Source organism: Lutra lutra, chromosome 1 (genome assembly GCF_902655055.1).
Source record: "Lutra lutra chromosome 1, mLutLut1.2, whole genome shotgun sequence".
In the NCBI taxonomy this organism is placed as follows: Eukaryota; Metazoa; Chordata; class Mammalia; order Carnivora; family Mustelidae; genus Lutra; species Lutra lutra.
In genome coordinates, this window is record NC_062278.1 from 124,243,820 (window position 1) to 124,265,944 (window position 22,125).

The window sequence follows — 22,125 nt, forward strand, 5'->3', positions numbered from 1 at the left end:
GTGACGTGTACATGCGTATGAATGGATGTATACAGGGGTGCTCGTGTACAAGTGCTTGCCTGTTGGGAAAGGAAAGTAGTAGATAGGGAAATGGGGGGTGGGGCAGCCAGGAATGTATTCAGGGTTAGTAAACTCTACCTATTCAGGCTGCCTTCTCCCTGGCCAGCACCAGTTAATGGCTGCATGTTGTCATTCTAGTCTTAGCCCCTAGACCCCAGGGTGATGAAGTGGAATGAGGAAATTCATTCTAATATTGAGCCAAACAAACTGGGCCTTAGGGCCTGAGATTCATACTGTTCATGCCTGGGCCTGAGAGAATGTTTATCTGTGTATACTGAAAATATTAGGCCCCTAAGGATCCCTCTGAGTGGGAGTGGAGGGAGGGAAGTCTAATAAGGTATACAGCAGAATCAGCATTACTATTATTTTTATATTAAGTTGCTGCTTAGGAAGAGCTAACTTACTTTATTGAAGTTCAATAAGTGAATTGCACTAAGGTTTTCTGGCTTCAAAGCCTGTGCTATTTGTTACATACCTCGCTGTCTCATTAGAAATGAACTTGGGACATTTGCTAAGGAGAGATAGGGTTTCTCCATGTCATCTCTGGTTAAAGTCCATGGTTTCTCTAGAGAATTGTATCTGGAAGGTGGTGGGTCACAATATCTGGTCTGATTATTCCCATTTTTTAAAAAAGATTTTATTTTATTTGCCAGAGAGAGAGAGAGAGCACACACAAGCAGGCATAGAGGCAGGCAGAAGCAGTGAGAGAAGCAGGCTCCCCGCCAAGCAAAGAGCCCGTTGCGGGACTCGATCCCAGGACCCCAGGATCACGACCTGAGCCGAAGGCAGAGACTTTAACCCAGGGAGCCACCCAGGTGCCCCGCAAAGTAGGTTTTTATCTGCATCGTGCAGATAAGGGCATTGAGGCTCAGGGAAGATGAGGGGCTGTGATCACACAGGCACTGCCTAGTGGAACAAGTTGAATAAGGGTTCCAACCCGGAACTGTCTGACACCAGAAAGCCTGCAGCCCTTCTATTCCTCCACCTGCCTCTTGATAGATAGATACTTGGGCTTAACCAACTGAGCCACCCAGGCATCCCCGATTATTCCCATTTTTGACACTGAATCAGGATTCTAAGTTTCTAAAAAGGTCCTTATCCCCCTGTACAAATTGTTCCTTAAAATAAAATTTTCCTTAAAATAAAAAACTTGGGGGCTGCCATAATAAGTAGGTCATGAAGTAGGAGAGATGAGTAAAAACACTACCACCACCCCCACCAAACTGGCAGAGAATCCTTAAGAAGTGACTAAAGTCTTACTATTTCTAATACAGAGATCATATCCACTGTATCTTAGACCGCTTTTATCTAGTCTCTGCTTGAGTCCATTGGGAAGTTAAAACTGAACAAATCAGATCAGAATTCCATATCAGGGTTAGGAGAGATAAGGTGAATTAGGAGAGAGAGAATTAGGAGAGAGATTAGGTCCGATACAGTAACAAACACTCCCAATTTTTAGTAGCTAACCCAGCAAAGATTACTGTTCAGTCTGTTTGTGTTGTCATTCTCAGCTGGGGACCCTCAATTGGTGACCCAGGCTGCCAGAGGAGCCATTCGAGAATTGCAGTTTGCCTTGGTGAACAGTGGTACAAGAGCATGGCAAAGCTTGCACTGGTTTTAAAGTCTCCACTGGAAAGTGATGTATTTCACTTCTCACACTTCATTGGCCAGAATAAGTCACCTGAGCAAGTCTGACTTCAAGAGGGAAGGCAGGAGCAGCAAATCTTGAACAATAATACAAAATGCCACAAAGACCTTCCAACATCTGATACTGTTTTTTCAGACTTGCTTCTGCTAACTAGAACCAAATCTTTTCTACTAGTTAACCCAGATTCCTCACTACCCCCTAAACAATCTAAAATTTTCTGTCTTGCCTTTCCCCTGTGACTTATTCTCTTCCATCATTTAACTGATCAATGTTTATTTGACTATCTGTGCAAATCCCAGTTTTAAGTGCTATGGGTAATATAGAAGTGAGTTTCTTTTTAAATCTTACCCTTCAAAATCCACATAAAAAAATCACTTTTCCCATTAAGCCTTTCTTGATTACCCCACACAAAATTACTTTTACCACAAATTTCTTTACCGTGCAATATATAATTGCCCACCTATTCAGGATATGAAAGCTCCTCTGCACCTTCTTTCCTGTGTTTTCTGTTTGAATGTTTTGTTTCCTTGACCAGATATAAACTCTAAAAGCAGCATTTTTTATAACTTCCCTGTGACTCTCAGAGCCTTGCAAAAGACTAGGCCACAAACATTTAATCTTTTTTTTTTTTTTTTTTTTTTTTTAAAGTGCCTAAGCAGAAGGAACTGACTCAAACTTCAGGAAGTAGCTGTGAGGACAGGGTATCAGGAAATGACAGAAAACCTGAATACGGAACTGAAGCAGCAGCTCAGTGTCTCTTGCTCTGAAGTGGCAGCACAGAGAGGGAGCCCAGTGACGACGTGAAAGGCTGAGATCTTAGAGCAGACACTCGCACTACTGGAGGTGGGTATTCTGAGCAGTGAGAAAGTCGGGAAGCACAGGGTAAGAGCTGAATTAAGAGGGACCTACCTGGCTCTTAGTCCTCAGTGAGAGATGAAGTCACTGCCAATAGGCTCTTAAGCTCTTATGGCCAGAGGCCTGGGGGTGAGTGGTTGTGGGTAATTAACGTCGGGGGATGGAAACAGAAATGAGGGGTCTGGAGCCCAGGGTACAGGATTCAGCAGCCATTCAGGACTCCCTAGTTTCTGCTGACAGTCTACAGCCTCCTCCTAAGGCCTATTGGGGTGGGAGGAAGACCACAGGAGGTAAAGACAAAGTCTCTGTCCTTGGAGAGCATATGGTCTTGCGGAGAGACAAAACTCACATAGGAGACATTGTGACAGAGCAGGAAGTAGTTGCTGGGGTATGCCGGTGCTGAGCACCAGTGCAGATGGAGGCCCAGTGCAGGCATGATGGCTCCATTAGGGCTAGTTTCTGTGATTGTAGGATCACATAATCCCAGAATGTCAGAAATGAAGAGGACTGGGTGGATTAGCTAGGTTAACCTCTTCATTTATTTTCCTTTGGGGAAAACTGAACATCAAAGATGTTCAATGATTTACCAAATTAATATTTTTAATTGCTTTACCCTGGTACCTGACAAGTAAGTACATACCCTAGGTCATTCCCTTTCCCCTGTTTGCACAGAGGCTTAGTAACAGAGCTGGGGTGACCTGACTCAAGGTCCATGTACTTTACTGATGCTGTCAGGCAGCCTTGTGATGAGGCCCTTGATTGTTGGCAATCCTGGGCGCCATTCCTCACCAAGTTATTCCTCAGATCTCTACCTCTAAGAGTGCCTCTTGCTTTCCTATTTCTGGAGGGAAGCTCAAGGACACCAAATAGTCTTTGTATCAGAAACTTCCTTTGTTTCAAAAATACATGAGGTTGAAAGGTCTTTTGGGTAAGTTAGGCTGAGGCTTCAGAGGAAGAGCTGGAAAGAGGAGAGGACCATCAGTCCTCATTGCTTCCTTTTTGATTATGAATATTTCAGAAACTTCTCCTTTCCAGTTTTCTGTGTGAAGTCATTTTCTCAAAAAGCAGCCCAGGAGCCAGGAGAACCATAGGCCTTCTCTACCTGCTCTTGCATCCTCTATGCTCTTGCTCTTGCATAATTGTTGCCCCACAGGGGAAGGCAGAGCTGTTTTGGGCAGGGACTCATCCCACAGCGCAGCTGATTCAGTCACTATTTCTCCATTATCTCCACTATCCTTTTTGCATCTCTTTAACCAATCTTCCCCCCCCCCCCCCCCCGCACCAATTTCCTTGGCCTAGTTTCCAAAGGGATTTTCAGAGTGTGTAGAAATATGTAGTTTTCAAGTGGAAAGGAAAATCGGAGGCTCTGAGGGCCTGTATTGGAGGCACTATGGAGGCCTAGGAGCAGTTAAGAGGAACTCATTTAGGAGACAGTGAAGAGCATAGGAAAAGATACCAGTGGAATGAGGAGTCCAGGGAAGGATGGCTAGGGGAGTTGCCAGCTAGCAAGTGGCGTCAGGGTCAAGAAGTCTCAGTGTCTCCCAAGCAGATAAGCATTGTCCATTGTTTCATCTTCACACAGAGATCCAGGATCCCACAGATGCAGAGCAACTTACCACTCCTCATGCATAATTGGCAGGACCAATGGAAACACTGGGGATGTCACAGTAGAATGACAATTTGGCTCCCATTTCATACTAGTGTTCTCTAAATATTTCTTTATTATTTACTTAGTTAATAAAAATCTAATAACTTCTAATGTTCAAAATAAAGGATTCATTACTTGTTGTTTTTTGAACCAGCTATCTTCCTTAGAAATATAATGGAACTGTTTTTAAAAATTAAAGAATAGGTGATTCATTACCAGAAAATAATGCTTCCTTATAAGTTATTCAGGGTAGGAGTTTCAGCTGACTGCCCTACTGACCTCATGCACCCGTTCAGTAGCTGCTCTTAGAGTTGAGATGGGATAGCAACTTGTACTGGAGTTGGAATTTTTCTCAATAGAATTATGCAGGCGGTAGAGAGGAGTGTAGGTGTTCACTTTATTCAGAGCTGGACCAATACACACCTGTAACAGGAGTCATGTATAGAAACCTGAGTGGGGGGGGGCATGCCTGGGTGGCTCAATGGGTTAGGCCTCTGCCTTTGGCTCAGGTCATGATCTCAGGGTCCTGGGATCAAGCCCCACATCGGGCTCTCTGGTCAGTGGGGAGCCTGCTTCCCCCTCTCTCTCTGCCTGCCTCTTTGCCTACTTCTGATCTGTTCAAATGGGTAAATAAAATCTTAAAAAAAAAAAAAAGGAAAAAGAAAACTGAGTGGGATGGTGCTATAATTCTAGGGATACCCTAGTACCTCTCATTGATTGCCACTTCAAGCCACTGCCCAGCTAGCCTTGTAACATGAATGAATGATCCCAGCACTTATTTAACGTTACCTCTATTACCTACATTTAACATTAGTTATCATTACCAATACCCATGATGACTTCTCTCCAGACTCTGTAGGTCTAGACCATGTTAGTTTATCTTGAATAAATCATCCTCCCCACTCCTGTAACTGAACAAAAGTATTTTCCTAAAACTTCCATCAGCTTTGCCTCAGGTTCTATTTTATTCTAAGAAAAAAATAACAAAACCATTGGACTGTTTTATCATTGACTTCAGCTTTCTTGTTTTCTCTCATCTTGATTTTTCCCCCTAATTATTCCCATCTCTGTCACCCTCAGATGTGGAAGTCTGTAGTAGGGCATGATGTATCTGTTTCCGTGGATACCCAGGGTGATGACTGGGATACAGACCCTGACTTTGTGGTAAGTTTGGGAATAGCTTTGCTTGCTTGGAAAATCAATAAAAGTTGGAGGTGGGGCAATGAGGGAAAGGCATCTGGGCCATTCTGTCATCTTCCAGGGGTTTTGAATCTGGGACTGAAATACTGCTAATTGTGGAACTGACTGGTAGGACAATTGGCTGTCATGAGTGGGAGATGCATGATAGTTGATTTGAGGATGGGAGGGGACAGGGCAGAGGAGTTTGATTGAGGGGCTATGACAAGCTATGGTGAAGGTGAGGTGCAGGTTAACCTGGGTCTCCTTTGGCCTGTGAGCCAAGATATGAGGTAGACCTGTGTAATTTGTGGGGATTCAGTAGTCATAGCAGACCTGAAGGGAGCAGAAAGGAAGATTTCAGAGTCCACCAGTTTAATTCTAACATGGCAGGGGGCAGGGTCGGATATATATAGTGAGAAGTCTGAGTAAAGACCCTAAGTAAAGACCCTGAGTTTACTTTTACAAAAAGTAAAGAGGAGGCAGCAGATGTAGGAGACCTGGAGGGCATGTGTGTCAGCTGCACAGCCTCTCTCAATGTGGCCCATCTCTTGCCATCACTTATTGCTGAATGCTGTCTTTTGCAGAATGACATCTCTGAGAAGGAGCAACGGTGGGGAGCCAAGACCATTGAGGGCTCTGGACGCACAGAGCATATCAAGTAGGTGCCAAAGGATTGGGGAACAGGAAAAGGGTGTGGGAAAAGCCCGAGGAAACTTGGAAACTCAGGGGAAGGTGAGGGAATAAAGAGGAGAGGAGGAAGTTAATGTCTATGTGTCTTTGCATTTGTTTTTTTTTCTCAAATCTGTCCCTGTGTGTCCCTATCTATGATTGTGTATTTCTGTTTCATGTCTCTCCTTTTATCCCCCCCTAACTTCTTTTCTCTCTTATCTGACAACTATGCTATTTTCCCTAGTGGGTCTATTATAAGGGATTCAGAGAGGAAGTAGCTCATATACTGAGGTTGTATTACTGTATAGCCTCATAAATATAAATGTGTGTCTAGAATGTAGGTGACTTCAGATGGGCCAAGAAAGATTCAGTAAAACATCAAGATAAATATATATTGTAAGAAGAGGGCAATATTAGGTCCTGTACCTGGCCTGGGTGATTTTTAAAATAAAAATTTGTATTTGGCTACTTGACAGAAGCTGGAAACCATTAATGGTAATATGAAGAAATGTGACACTTGGAAAACCTGTTGATTAAAACTATTTTAGTAATGTGTTTAGGGGTCTTAAAATCATAACCCAATATTTTATCAGAAATAAAAGCAAACCAACACTCATACTGTAAGAGAAAAGGAATATATCCAAGGGTTTCTGTGGTATATATTATATATTCACATTGAAAGTTTCCCTCTTCTCCTCCATGGATTGTTCAGGATCATCTAAACAGAGCTGTCTGCTTTGGTTTGTATCAGAATATCAAATATGAGTAGCAAGGTAGACACAATAAACAGCATAACAAGAGCAAAAATAAAAAAGCAAAAACTAACAATCACACACAAATTGGCAAGATTAATACTGCTTAAAACTACAATTTAGCTACCCACACACACTCTAACAACATTGTTTTTACCTCTTTTCCCCCTAGATTTAAAAAGTGTCAGTGGATACCATCTTACACAAACAACACACTATGAAAACTTGCCTTGTGTTATATAATTTGATAATATTCAATACTATGCATTGTTGTTTGATCAGACATAACAATTTATCTTATATAAAGATAATGAATATTGTTCTTAAATAAACCAGGAGGTTCTGGAAGCAGTTGGAAAGATGAAAAAAAAAATGGAGCACAGCCATGCAGGAAGTTTCTTGATGCTCCTTTGCTCATAGATTAAAGGAAAAAAAAAAAAAAAGATCCTTTCCTGAGTTTTCCTGAGTAAAGGCTACTCAGCCCTAGTATCCTGAGAACAGTTAAGAGGAGGATACAAATGCTCCTTGTACATTTCCTCAACCAGTGCCTGTCTCACGCATAGTAGAAGCAGAATATTTTAAGGAGGACTCTTAAATTTTTGCCATGATCTTATAGAAAGAGCTTGAGTTTGGCTATCAAATTAGAGTTAGGTTCAATGGATAACCCAGTAGCTACAAGTGATGTGAATTTAGACATAAATGTCTCCAAATCTCAGTTTATTTGTTTATCAAATGGGGATAATAATGGCTACCCTGCAGAATATGGTTAGAATTCAGTGGGCTAACATGTATCAACTTTCTAGTATTTAGCAGTATTTAGCACCTCTGAAACAGCTCAATAATATTTCTCTTTCTTGTTAAATAGATCAGTTTAAATCAGATTTTCTTTCTAAAAACCTAGCATAAACTTGTAAAAAAATATGAGTCTTTCTTCTCCCTAAGTAGTATTTACACGGACTGTTGGTTACCACAATTCAGTATATCCATTACCCTAACTGCTGACCCTTGGAATTGTAAAATGTAGTGACCTTGGATGTTACCTTATTAGCCTAACTGGATTTCTATGATAGCATGAATGGTGGAGACATTTACACAAAAACCCACTCCCCTCCCATTTACCCGTGCTACCAGGGTGTAAAAGCCCTCTCCCTGCTATTTCCTAGCAGGTGACAGTGGACAGGGCCCTTTTCCTCTCTGATTCTCAGTTTTCCCACCGGGATCAAAAAGACCTCTTGAAGACCTCCCATTACTAAGTCTCTAATATTCTGGGATTCTCTCTGGTGAGTGGGGGCTAAGCCAATTTTTAAGGTTAAATGGGAATCGCTATGGGCTTTGGAAAGGAGGGGGAAGTTGGAGAGAAGAACAGTAGCTGCAGAGCTGAGATCACTCAGAACAGGAAAAGGAAGTGATTGTGGTTCTCACTAATCTCACTACCTTCCCCCACACCATAATCTCTCTTTTTAAAGTCTGCCTAAAGTATATTTAGTTTGGGGAGTGGCTTGGTAATTCAGTGAATAGCTCAAAATAGTTTCCATTCCTTATTTATTATATAGAGAAGTCCTAGGCCAGGCAACTCAAGCAACCTAGCGTTTCAAGGGTTCTAGTCCTTTTGTCCAGCTTCTGTCTGTCAGTGTTGCTCTCTCTGCTCATGAGCCCTCTTTGCAGTCAGTATATCCCATGTCCATCCTTGGCTGGATGTAAACACTGAGCTGCTTTTGTCACTATATCTTAGTCTTGCTTGTTCCAGAATTTTATGTAAATGCAGCAATACAGAATGTATTCTTTTGTGTCTGACTTCTTTCACTCAGCATAATTTTTTGAGATCTATCCATGGTATTTACTTATCAGTCTTTTTTTTTTAAGATTTTATTTAAATTCAATTTAGTTAACATACAGCATATTATTAGTTTCAGGGGTAGAATTTAGTGATTTATCAGTTGCTTACAACACCCAGTGCTCAGTCTAAGTGCCTTCCTTAATGCCCATGAACCAATCACCCCATCCCCCCCCACCTCCCCTCAAGCATCCCTGTTTGTTTCCTAGAGTTAAGAGTCTCTTAAAAGAGGGTTTGCCTCCCTCTCTGTGTATAAGTATTCTTTTGTTCCTTTTTACTGTCAAGCAGTTTCCCATTGTATGGATATAGTATAGTTTGATTTAACCATTACCCCCCCTTTTTTTAAAAGATTTTATCTATATTTATTTGACAGAGATCACAAGTAGGCAGAGAGGCAGGCAGAGAGTGGGGGTGGGGGGGAAGCAGGCTCCCTGCTGAGCAGAAAGCCTGACACGGGGCTTGATCCCAGGACCCTGAGATCACCACCAGAGCCAAAGGCAGAGGCTCAACCCAACCCAGGCGCCCCTGTCCATTACCCTTCTGATGGACATCTGGATTGTTGATAATTTGGAACTATTACAAATAAAGCTGTCATGAACATTTGGGTCCAAATCTTTTGTGACATGTATTTTTATTTCTCTTGGGAAATAACTTGGAGTAGAATTGCTGAGTTATATGATAAGTGTGTGTATTTATTTTTTAAGAAATTACCAAACTATTTTCTGAAAGGAATTTACCATTTTTTATTCCTACCAAGAATGAATGGATTTTAATTGCTCTGCATCCTTGTCTATACTTGGTATTATTAGTATATTTAATTTTTACCACTCTTGTCGGTATGTGGTGATTTTCATTTGTATTTTTCTGATGCCTGATTTTGTTGAGCATATTGCAATATGTCATTCGTGTATCTTCATATATCTTCATCTAAAGTGTCTGTTCAGATCTTTTCCTCACTTTTAAAGTAGATCATTTGTATTGTTATTGAGCTTTAAAGGTTCTTTATATATTCTGGATATGTCTTTTTTGAGATATGTATTTTACAAATATTTTCTTCCAGCTTAAAACTCACCTTTTCACTTTATTAATGGCATCTTTTGAAGATCAGAAGGTATTAATTCTAATGAAGTCTAATTTTGAAAAAATATTTTGACTAGCACTTTATATATCTAAGAAACTTTTGCCTACTCCTTCAAGTTATGAAAATTTTCTCTTATATTTGTTCTAAAAGATTTATAAGTTTAGCTTTTACATTTAAATCTATGGTCTCTTTCAAATTAGCTTTTGTGTACAGTGTGAGGCAAAGATTGAGGGTTTGTTTGTTTTTTTTTTTTTTTTTGCATGGTTATTTTATTGTTCCAACGTCATTAAAAGACTGTTCTTCTTGGGGCATCTGGGTGCTCAGTTGGTTAAGTGTCTGACTCTTGATTTCAGCTCAGGTCATGATCTAAAGGTCATGAGATAGAGCCCCATTTGGGGCTCATCCTGGGCATGGAGCCTGCTTAAGATTCTCTCTCTCCCTCTCCTTCTGCCTCCCCCCGCCCAAAAAAAGATTGTTCTTTCTCCATTCACTTACCTAGCATCTTTGACCATATATATATACACAGGTCTATTTCCAGACTTTTTTTTTTTTTAACTCTATATGTCAGTCTTGAATCATACAGCACTGATTATTGGGGCTTTATGATATCTTATAAAGTCACATCATCCTCTAAATTTGTCTCCTTTAAAAAAAAAAAAGCTTTTCACTCTACCAGGACTTTACATTTCTACATACATTTTAGAATAAACTAGTCAATTATTATTAAAAAGTCCTGTTCATATTTTGCTTAAAATTGCATTGAATCTGTAGATCATTTTAGAGAAAATTGTTAGCTTAATGATCTTGAATTTTCCTACCCATGAACATGTATTTTTTTAGATCTTCTTTAATTTTTTCAGAAATATTTTTCCATGTTCAGGTCTTGGACATATTTTGTTAAATTGATGCTAAAATACTTCATGTGATTCCATGTGATGATAAGGGGTATTTATTTTTAACTTTTAATTATTTCCAAATGTCCATGGCTAATGTAGTCTTCATTCAGTGAAGACCACATATCATGATTCATATCACTTCAGTGATATTGCAGGTTTGGTTCCAGATCCTTACAATAAAGTATATATCATAATAAAGCAAGTCAAATGAACTTTTTTTCAAATTTCTCAGTGCATATAAAAGTTATATTTACATTATATTGTAGTCTACTGATGTACAATAGCATTATGTTTTTAACAAATATGTACATACTTTAAAAACATTTTATTGCTAAAAAATGCTAAGCATCATCTGAACATTCTGTGAGTCATAATTTTTTTGCTGGTGGAGGGTCTTCCTTCATGTTGATGGTTTCTGACTGATCAAGGTAGTGGTTGCTAAAGTTGGGGTCACTGTGGCAATTTCTATGGCAAAATTTTCTGTGCCAAAATTGGAAGTTTGCTACATTGATCGACTCCTGTCATCATTGTAGCATGCAACACTGTTTAATAGCATTTTACCCACAGTAGAGGTTCTTTCAAAACTGGAGTCAGTCCTCTCAAAACCTGCCACTGCTTTATCATGTAAGTTTATTTAATATTCTAAATCCTTGTTGTTATTTCAACAGTCTTCACAGCATCTTCACTGGGGGTACATTCCAATTCAAGAAACCATTTTCTTTGCTTGTCCATACGAAGCAACTCTTCATCCATTAAAATTGTATCGTGAAGTTGCAGCCATTCAGTTGTATCTTCAGGCTCCACTTCTAATTCTAGTTCTCTTGCTGTTTCCCCAACAACTGCACTTACTTCCTCCACTGGGGTCTTGAACCCCTCAAAATCGTCCATGAGGGCTGGATGCAACTTCCTCTAAACTCCTATTAATGCTGATATTTTTCTCTCTCCCTGTGAATTATAAGTGTTCTTTTCTTTTTTTAATTTTATTTATTTATTTGACAGAGAGAGAGAGATCACAAGTAGGCAGAGAGGCAGACAGAGAGAGAGAATTATGAGTGTTCTTAATGGAGATAGAATAGCGAATCCTTTCCAGAAGGCTTTCAGTGTACTTTGCCCAGATCCATCAGTGGAGACACTATGGCAGCAATAGCCTCACGAGATGTATTTCTTAAATTATAAGACTTGGAAGAAGAAATTACTCTTTGATCCATGGGCAGCAGAATTGATGTTGTGTCAGCAGACATGAAAATGACATTAATCCTGTAATCTCCATCAAAACTCTTGGGTGACCAGGTGCTTTGTTAATGAGCAGTGATATTTTGAAAAGAATCTTTCTTTCTGAGCAGTAGGTCTCAACAGTGGACTTAAAATATTCAATAAACCAAGTTGTAAACAGGCATGCTATCATCTGGGCTTTGTTGTTCCATTTAGAGAGCACAGCAGAGTTGATTTAGCATAATTCTTATAGGCTCTGGGATTTTCAGAATGGTAAATGAACACTGGCTTCAGCTTAAAATCATCAGTTGCCTTAGCTCCTAACAAGAGTCAACTTGTTGTTTGAAGCTCTGAAGCCAAGCACTGACTTCTTCTCTCAAGCTGTGAAAGTCCTAGATGCCATCTTCTGCCAATAGAAGGCTGTGTTGTCCACACTGAAAATCTCTTGTTTAATGTAGCCACCATCATGAATTATCTGAGCTAGATTTTCAGGAGAACTTGCTTGAGCTTCTCCATCAGGACCTGCTGCTTCCCCTTGCACTTTTATGTTATGGAGATGGCTTCATTCCTTAAACTTCATGAACCCACCTCTGCTAGCTTCCAACTTTTCTTCTGTAGCTTTCTCACCTCTTTCAGCCTTCCTAGAATTGAGGAGAGTTAGGGCCCTGCTCTGGATTAGGCTTTGGCTTAAGCGAATGTTGTGGTTGGTTTGGTCTTCTATCCAGACCACTCAGACTTTCTCCAAATTAGCAATAAGGCTGTTTCACTGTCTTATCATTCATATTTTCACCAGAGTAGCCTTTTAATTTCCTTTACAAGCTTTTCCTTTGTATTCACAACTTGACTGTTTGGTACAAGAGGCCTAGCTTTGGGCCCGTCTTGTCTTTTGACATGCCTTCCTCACGATGCTTAATCATTTCTGGCTTTTGATTTAAAGGGAGAGACATGTGATTCTTCCTTTCACCTGAACACTTAGAGGCCATTGTAAGGTTATTAATTGACTTGACTTCAACACTGTTGTGTCTCAGTGAATAGGGAGGCTGAGAAAAGGGAGAGAGATAGGGAAATGACTGGTTGGTGGAGCAAGTACCATTTATGAATTAAATTTACCAGCTCACATGGGTGCAGTCTGTGATGCCCCAGAACAGTTATAATAGTAACATCAAAGATCACTGATCACAGATCACCATAGCAAGTATAATAATAATGAAAAACTCTGAAATATTGTGCAAAATATCCAAATGTGGCACAGAGACAAGAAATGAGCAAATGGTGTTGGGAAAATGGTACAATGGACTTGCTTAATGTAGTGTTGCCACAAATCTTCAATTGTTAAAAACACAATACCTGCAAAGTGCATTAAAGTGAAGTGCTCCTAAAATGAATTATGCCTGTATGTAGAAGTGAAATTGATTTTGATAGTGACCTTGTGTCCTATGAATTTGCCAAATGTACTTAGTATTTCTATTAGCACATTTTGTAGATCCTTTAGGATTTTCTACATCTATGAACATATCATCTGTGGATAAAATCTTAGTCTGTGTGACTCACCTTTTTGCTTTTACTTTTGTAACAGGAACAAAAAGATTGGTTCCTTCTCTTAGTTCATCTTTAAGACCTTGGATTTCACTTGGTTCCCATAAACTGCATTGCTTTATTAATTCCAAGGTATTTTAAAATTTAAAATAGGCTTCTGAGAGTTAATGTGTCAAAAGTTTCTTATGTATGCCACTTGGCACATTGGATTATAACTTTTTGTATCTCTTCCAACGGCCACTGTCTTCATAGTGGAGTGCCTTACAGTCAAAGGTTTAATTAATATTTAATATTTACTGAATGAAGGAGCAATATATAAGACCTATTTAGAGTGGCTTCAGCTATATTCTACAGAATTTGATATGAAGTTGGTCTTCTTAGGCCCCAACATTTTTATTTGAATTGTATTATCTATTGGCATGATCCTCTAACTAGCCTTGCTGTCATCTATGAGGTGGAAATTCCTGAATTTCATCTTTATTTACTTTTTTATAAAGATTTTATTTATTTATTTGACAGAGAGAGAGAGATCACAAGTAGGCAGGGAGGCAGGCAGAGATGGGGGGAAGCAGGATCCCCGCTGAGCAGAAAGCCTGATGTGGGGCTGGATCCCAGGACCCTGAGATCATGACCTGAGTCGAAGGCAGAGGCCTAAGCCACTGAGCCACCCAGGCGCCCCTGAATCTGATTTTTAAATCCCTTTTAAAAACTTCTCTTAACTATGATACAGTTATGACCCATGTGGCAATCATTGGAGTCATTAAAACTTTGCACATTTTTCCTCATTTGAAAGTAATTCTTAGTCCCATTTCTTCATTCTTCATCTGAATATTTTGGTTGGGAAATAACAGCTATTTACATGTTCTTGGAACCAATTGCTTTTTTGACACGGACATTTCTAAAGTGTCAGTGTTGTTGAACTAGCAACACAGGATCTCTGCCTCCACTGCTGTCAGAGGGTTTAGAGCAGGCACGGGAACAGATGGTTCTTCCAGCACTTGGCTTATTTCATTTGGTTCAAACCCAGCTTTCTAAATTAACTGTGACTAAAGCTGAGAAGGCTTTTTAAAAAGACTTTTGGTGGGCTTATACTCCAAGGCCACCAGATGGATCTATTCTCCCATGAAAGAGGAGAATTTCTGCTGTGGGTTGGCCGTTCTGCCTGTAACCAATATATCTGGTTTTCTGAAGCTAGTGAAGTCCCAGTAACACCACTGCCTCAATTCTCTAAACCTCTATGTCTTGCTGCAGGAAGTCAACTTTTTTATTAAGGATTCTCTTGCCCAAATGTTTCTAAGAACCCCTAGAGGTGCTTATAGGTGTCCCAAGTATCAGTCCTGATTGTCACTCATTGATACTAGTGCTAGTGCTGAGCTAGTACTTCATATCCTCAGGGCAAAGAGATATGCAGAGATGCTCTCTACCCTCATGGGAAGATGAAAGTGAAGTAAGAAGGAGAATGCCTCTTTTTAGTGCAGGTGATAAGAGTGAATTTAATTAGTTTTTTTTTTTTAATTTTTTTATTTTTTCAGCATAACAGTATTCATTATTTTTGCACCACACCCAGTGCTCCATGCAATCTGTGCCCTCCACAATACCCACCACCTGGTGCCCCCAACCTCCCACCCCCCACCCCTTCAAAATTCCCAGATCGTTTTTCAGAGTCCATAGTCTCTCATGGTTCACCTCCCCTTCCAATTTCCCTCAACTCCCCTCTCCCTCTCCCCTTGTCCTCCATGCTATTTGTTATGCTCCACAAATAAGTGAAACCATATGATAATTGACTCTCTCTGCTTGACTTATTTCACTCAGCATAATCTCTTCCAGTCCCGTCCATGTTGCTACAAAACTTGGGTATTCATCCTTTCTTTCTTTCTTTCTTTTTTTTTTTTTTTTTTTTACAGCTTTATAAACATATATTTTTATCCCCAGGGGTACAGGTATGCGAATCGCCAGGTTTACACACTTCACAACCATAGCACATACCCTCCCCAATATCCATAACCCCACGCCCTCTCCCAACCCCCTCCCCCCATCAACCCTCAGTTTGTTTTGTGAGATTAAGAGTCACTTATGGTTTGTCTCCCTCCCAATCCCATCTTGTTTCATTTACTCTTCTACCCCCTCAACCCCCCATGTTGCATCTCCTCTCCCTCATATCAGGGAGATCATATGATAGTTGTCTTTCTCCGATTGACTTATTTCGCTAAGCATGATACCCTCTAGTTCCATCCACGTCGTCGCAAATGGCAAGATTTCATTTCTTTTGATGGCTGCATAGTATTCCATTGTGTATATATACCACATCTTCTTTATCCATTCGTCTGTAGATGGACATCTAGGTTCTTTCCATAGTTTGGCTATTGTAGACATTGCTGCTATAAACATTCGGGTGCATGTGCCCCTTCGGATCACTATGTTTGTATCTTTAGGGTAAATACCCAGCAGTGCAATTGCAGGGTCATAGGGTAGTTCTATTTTCAACATTTTGAGGAACCTCCATGCTGTTTTCCAGAGTGGTTGCACCAGCTTGCATTCCCACCAACAGTGTAGGAGGGTTCCCCTTTCTCCGCATCCTCGCCAGCATCTGTCATTTCCTGACTTGTTAATTTTAGCCATTCTGACTGGTGTGAGGTGATATCTCATGGTGGTTTTGATTTGTATTTCCCTGATGCCGAGTGATATGGAGCACTTTTTCATGTGTCTGTTGGCCATCTGGATGTCTTCTTTGCAGAAATGTCTGTTCATGTCCTCTGCCCATTTCTTGATTGGATTATTTGTTCTTTGGGTGTTGAGTTTGCTAAGTTCTTTATAGATTTTGGACACTAGCCCTTTATCTGATATGTCATTTGCAAATATCTTCTCCCATTCTGTCAGTTGTCTTTTGGTTTTGTTCACTGTTTCCTTTGCTGTGCAAAAGCTTTTGATCTTGATAAAATCCCAAAAGTTCATTTTTGCCCTTGCTTCCCTTGCCTTTGGTGATGTTCCTAGGAAGATGTTGCTGCGGCTGAGGTCGAAGAGGTTGCTGCCTGTGTTCTCCTCGAGGATTTTGATGGATTCCTTTCTCACATTGAGATCCTTCATCCATTTTGAGTCTATTTTCGTGTGTGGTGTAAGGAAATGATCCAATTTCATTTTTCTGCATGTGGCTGTCCAATTTTCCCAACACCATTTATTGAAGAGGCTGTCTTTGTTCCATTGGACATTCTTTCCTGCTTTGTCGAAGATGAGTTGACCATAGAGTTGAGGGTCCATTTCTGGGCTCTCTATTCTGTTCCATTGATCTATGTGTCTGTTTTTGTGCCAGTACCATGCTGTCTTGATGATGACAGCTTTGTAATAGAGCTTGAATTCCGGAATTGTGATGCCACCAACTTTGGCTTTCTTTTTCAATATTCCTTTGTCTATTCGAGGTCTTTTCTGGTTCCATATAAATTTTAGGATTATTTGTTCCATTTCTTTGAAAAAAATGGATGGTACTTTGATAGGAATTGCATTAAATGTGTAGATTGCTTTAGGTAGCATAGACATTTTCACAATATTTATTCTTCCAATCCAGGAGCATGGAACATTTTTCCATTTCTTTGTGTCTTCCTCAATTTCTTTCATGAGTACTTTATAGTTTTCTGAGTATAGATTCTTAGTCTCTTTGGTTAGGTTTATTCCTAGGTATCTTATAGTTTTGGGTGCAATTGTAAATGGGATGGACTCCTTAATTTCTCTTTCTTCTGTCTTGTTGTTGGTGTAGAGAAATGCAACTGATTTCTGTGCATTGCTTTTATATCCTGACACTTTACTGAATTCCTGTACAAGTTCTAGCAGTTTTGGAGTGGAGTCTTTTGGGTTTTCCACATAGAGTATCATATCATCTGCGAAGAGTGATAGTTTGACTTCTTCTTTGCCGATTTGGATGCCTTTAATTTCCTTTTGTTGTCTGATTGCTGAGGCTAGGACTTCTAGTACTATGTTGAATAGCAGTGGTGATAACGGACATCCCTGCCGTGTTCCTGACCTTAGCGGAAAAGCTTTCAGTTTTTCTCCATTGAGAATGATATTTGCGGTGGGTTTTTCATAGATGGCTTTGATAATATTGAGGTATGTGCCGTCTATCCCTACACTTTGAAGAGTTTTGATCAGAAAGGGATGCTGTACTTTGTCAAATGCTTTTTCAGCATCTATGGAGAGTATCATATGGTTCTTGTTCTTTCTTTTATTAATGTGTTGTATCACATTGATTGATTTGCGGATGTTGAACCAGCCTTGCAGCCCTGGAATAAATCCCACTTGGTCGTGGTGAATAATCCTTTTAATGTACTGTTGAATCCTATTGGCTAGTATTTTGGTGAGAATTTTTGCATCTGTGTTCATCAAGGATATTGGTCTGTAGTTCTCTTTTTTGTTGGGATCCTTGTCTGGTTTTGGGATCAAGGTGATGCTGGCCTCATAAAATGAGTTTGGAAGTTTTCCTTCTATTGCTATTTTTTGGAACAGTTTCAGGAGAATAGGAATTAGTTCTTCTTTAAATGTTTGGTAGAATTCCCCCGGGAAGCCATCTGGCCCTGGGCTTTTGTTTGTTTGGAGATTTTTGATGACTGTTTCAATCTCCTTACTGCTTATGGGTCTGTTCAGGCTTTCTATTTCTTCCTGGTTCAGTTGTGGTAGTTTATATGTCTCTAGGAATGCATCCATTTCTTCCAGATTGTCAAATTTGTTGGCGTAGAGTTGCTCATAGTATGTTCTTATTATTGTCTGTATTTCTTTGGTGTTCGTTGTGATCTCTCCTCTTTCATTCATGATTTTATTTATTTGGGTCCTTTCTCTTTTCTTTTTGATAAGTCTGGCCAGGGGTTTATCAATCTTATTAATTCTTTCAAAGAACCAGCTCCTCGTTTCGTTGATTTGTTCTATTGTTTTTTTGGTTTCTATTTCATTGATTTCTGCTCTGATCTTTATGATTTCTCTTCTCCTGCTGGGTTTAGGGTTTCTTTCTTGTTCTTTCTCCAGCTCCTTTAGGTGTAGGGTTAGGTTGTGTACCTGAGATCTTTCTTGTTTCTTGAGAAAGGCTTGTACCGCTATATATTTTCCTCTCAGGACTGCCTTTGTTGTGTCCCACAGATTTTGAACCGTTGTGTTTTCATTATCATTTGTTTCCATAAATTTTTTCAATTCTTCTTTAATTTCCTGGTTGACCCATTCATTCTTTAGAAGGATGCTGTTTAGTCTCCATGTATTTGGGTTCTTTCCAAATTTCCTCTTGTGATTGAGTTCTAGTTTTAGAGCATTGTGGTCTGAAAATATGCAGGGAATGATCCCAATCTTTTGATACCGGTTGAGACTTGATTTAGGACCAAGAATGTGATCTATTCTGGAGAATGTTCCATGTGCACTAGAGAAGAATGTGTATTCTGTTGCTTTGGGATGAAATGTTCTGAATATATCTGTGATGTCCATCTGGTCCAGTGTGTCATTTAAGGCCTTGATTTCCTTGTTGATCTTTTGCTTGGATGATCTGTCCATTTCAGTGAGGGGAGTGTTAAAATCCCCTACTATTATTGTATTCTTGTCGATGTGTTTCTTTGATTTTGTTATTAAGTGGTTTATATAGTTGGCTGCTCCCACGTTAGGGGCATAGATATTTAAAATTGTTAGATCTTCTTGTTGGACAGTTCCTTTGAGTATGATATAGTGTCCTTCCTCATCTCTTATTATAGTCTTTGGCTTGAAATCTAATTGATCTGCTATAAGGATTGCCACTCCTGCTTTCTTCTGATGTCCATTAGCATGGTAAATTCTTTTCCACCCCCTCACTTTAAACCTGGAGGTGTCTTCGGGTTTAAGATGAGTTTCTTGTAGGCAACATATAGATGGTTTTTGTTTTTTTATCCATTCTGATACCCTGTGTCTTTTGATTGGGGCATTTAGCCCATTAACATTCAGGGTAAGTATTGAGAGATATGAATTTAGTGCCATTGTATTGCCTGTAAAGTGACTGTTATTGTATATTGTCTCTGTTTCTTTCTGATCTACTACTTTGAGGGTCTCTCTTTGCTTAGAGGACCCCTTTCAATATTTCCTGTAGAGCTGGTTTGGTATTTGCAAATTCTTTCAGTTTTTGTTTGTCCTGGAAGCTTTTAATCTCTCCTTCTATTTTCAATGATAGCCTAGCTGGATATAGTATTCTTGGCTGCATGTTTTTCTCATTTAGTACTCTGAATATATCATGCCAGCTCTTTCTGGCCTGCCAGGTCTCTGTGGATAAGTCTGCTGCCAATCTAATATTTTTACCATTGTACGTTACAGACTTCTTTTCCCGGGCTGCTTTCAGGATCTTTTCTTTGTCACTAAGACTTGTCAATTTTACTATTAGGTGACGGGGTGTGGACCTATTCTTATTAATTTTGAGGGGGGTTCTCTGAACCTCCTGGATTTTGATGCTTGTTCCCTTTGCCATATTGGGGAAATTCTCTCGAATAATTCTCTCCAACATACCTTCTGCTCCCCTCTCTGTTTCCTCTTCTTCTGGAATCCCAATTATTCTAATGTTGTTTTGTCTTATGGTGTCACTTATCTCTCGAATTCTCCCCTCGTGGTCCAGTAGCTGTTTGTCCCTCTTTTGCTCAGCTTCTTTATTCTCTCTCATTTGGTCTTCTATATCGCTAATTCTTTCTTCTGCCTCATTTATCCTAGCAGTGAGAGCCTCCATTTTTGATTGCACCTCATTAATAGCTTTTTTGATTTCAACTTGGTTAGATTTTAGTTCTTTTATTTCTCCAGAAAGGGCTTTTATATCTCCTGAGAGGGTTGCTTTAATATCTTCCATGCCTTTTTCAAGCCCGGCTAGAACCTTGAGAATCATCATTCTGAACTCTATATCTGACATATTACCAATGTCTGTATTGATTAGGTCCCTAGCCTTTGGTACTGCCTCTTGTTCTTTTTTTTGTTGTGAATTTTTCCGCCTTGTCATTTTGTCCAGATAAGAGTTTATGAAGGAGCAAGTAAAATACTAAAAGGGTGGCAACAACCCCAGGAAAATATGCTTTAGCGAAATCAGAAGAGATCCCGAATTGTGAGGGGGGAGAAAGGGGAAAAAAGGGGTTCAGAAAGAAAGGAAAAAAAAAAAGTAACTATTAAAAAAAAGAAAGCCGATAAAGAAAAAATATAAAAAGAGGAAAAAAAATATATATATATTAGATAAATTATTTAAAAAACGTTAAAAAAAGAAAACGGTAAAAGTTAAAAAAAATTCAGCAGAAGAAGAGAAAAAGAAAAAAAAATTGAAAAAGAAAAAAAAATTAAATTAACTGCAAGGCTAAAAAATCATGGGGAGAAAGCCATGAGTTCCGTGCTTTGCTTTCTTCTCCTCTGGAATTCCGCCGCTCTCCTTGGTAGGTGAACTTGGTCCTGGCTGGGTTTCCCGTTGATCTTCTGGGGGAGGGGCCTGTTGTAGTGATTCTCAAGCGTCTTTGCCCCAGGCGGAGTTGCACCGCCCTTACCCGGGGCCGTGCTGAGTAATCCGCTGGGGTTCGCTTTCGGGAGCTTTTGTTCCCTGAGCGCTTCCCGTAGAGTCCGGAGGACGGGAATAAAGATGGCGGCCTCCCGGTCTCCGGCCCGGAGGAGCCGAGAGCCCGGGGCCCCACTCCTCAGTGCGCCCTCAGAGAACAGCGCCCAAAGACTCCCGCCACCCTGGCCTCCGGCCACGCTCCGAGCTGACCGAGCCTGAGACCGGTTCAAGGCAACCCTGAGCTGAGAGTCACTCCTCGGCTCTGTCTCTGCAGCCGGCTTCCCCGTTCTAATACCGGTATGCTCTGCGACACTCAGACACCCCCGATCCTTCTGCGACCCTTCGGGACCTGAGGCCGCGCTGACCCTGCCTGGGCTTCCAGTTAAGCCTCTGGAGCGATGTCCCTCAGCGGAACAGACTTTTAAAAGTCCTGATTTTGCTCCGTTGCTCCGCCGCTCGCCGGGAGCCGGCCCCTCCCCCCGCGGTCTATCTTCCCGTCGCTTTGGATTCACTTCTCCGCCAGTCCTACCTTGCAGAAAGTGGTTGATTTTCTGTTTCTGGAATTGCTGTTCTTCTTCTCTTCAATTTCCCGTTGGATTTGTAGGTGTTTACAATCTTTAGATAAGCTATTTAGCTGATCTCCCGCTACCCGAAGTAGTCTCAGCCTGCTACTTCTCCGCCATCTTGACTCCTCCTCTTAGTTTTTTTTTTTTTAAGTCTCTGATATTGGCGTTATATTTAACTTATTCCTGGTACAGTTACTTTTCTCATTTTAATATTTATTTAAAATCAATTTAGTTAATACAGAGTGTATTATTAGTTTTAGGGGTAGAATTTAATGATTCATCAGTTGCATATAATACCCAGTGCTCATCACATGAAGTGCCCTATTTAATGCCCATCACCAATTGGCCCTTCCCCCAACCCACTTCCCCTCCAGCAGCCCTCCATTTGTTCTCTATAATTAAGAGTCTCTTATGGTTTTCTTCCCACTCTGTTTTTATCTTGTTTTATTTTACCTTCCCTTCCCCTATGTTCATCTCTTTTGTTTCTTAAATTCTGCATATGAGTGAAATCATAGGATATTTGTCTTTCTCTGACTGACTTATTTCACTTAGCATGACACCCTCTAGTTCCATCCATGTTGTTGCAAATGACAAGATTTCATTACTTTTGATGGCTGAGTAATATTCCTTTTTGAGGAAACTCCATACTGTTTTCCTGAGTGGCTGCACCAGTTTAAATTCCCCC

General features: G+C 40.2%; 1 protein-coding gene across 1 annotated transcript in view; it reads left to right on the forward strand.

Annotated features, from left to right (window-relative positions):
* The first annotated feature begins 2,405 nt into the window (after positions 1 to 2,405).
* Positions 2,406 to 22,125, forward strand: part of HCLS1 (hematopoietic cell-specific Lyn substrate 1) — a 34,235-nt gene continuing 14,515 nt past the window's right edge. The window contains exons 1-3 of the mRNA XM_047735584.1: positions 2,406 to 2,551; positions 5,292 to 5,375; positions 5,975 to 6,048. Of these exons, the coding sequence (XP_047591540.1) occupies positions 5,292 to 5,375; positions 5,975 to 6,048 (158 nt within the window). The 5' untranslated portion in view covers positions 2,406 to 2,551. The remainder of the gene's footprint in view (positions 2,552 to 5,291; positions 5,376 to 5,974; positions 6,049 to 22,125) is intronic.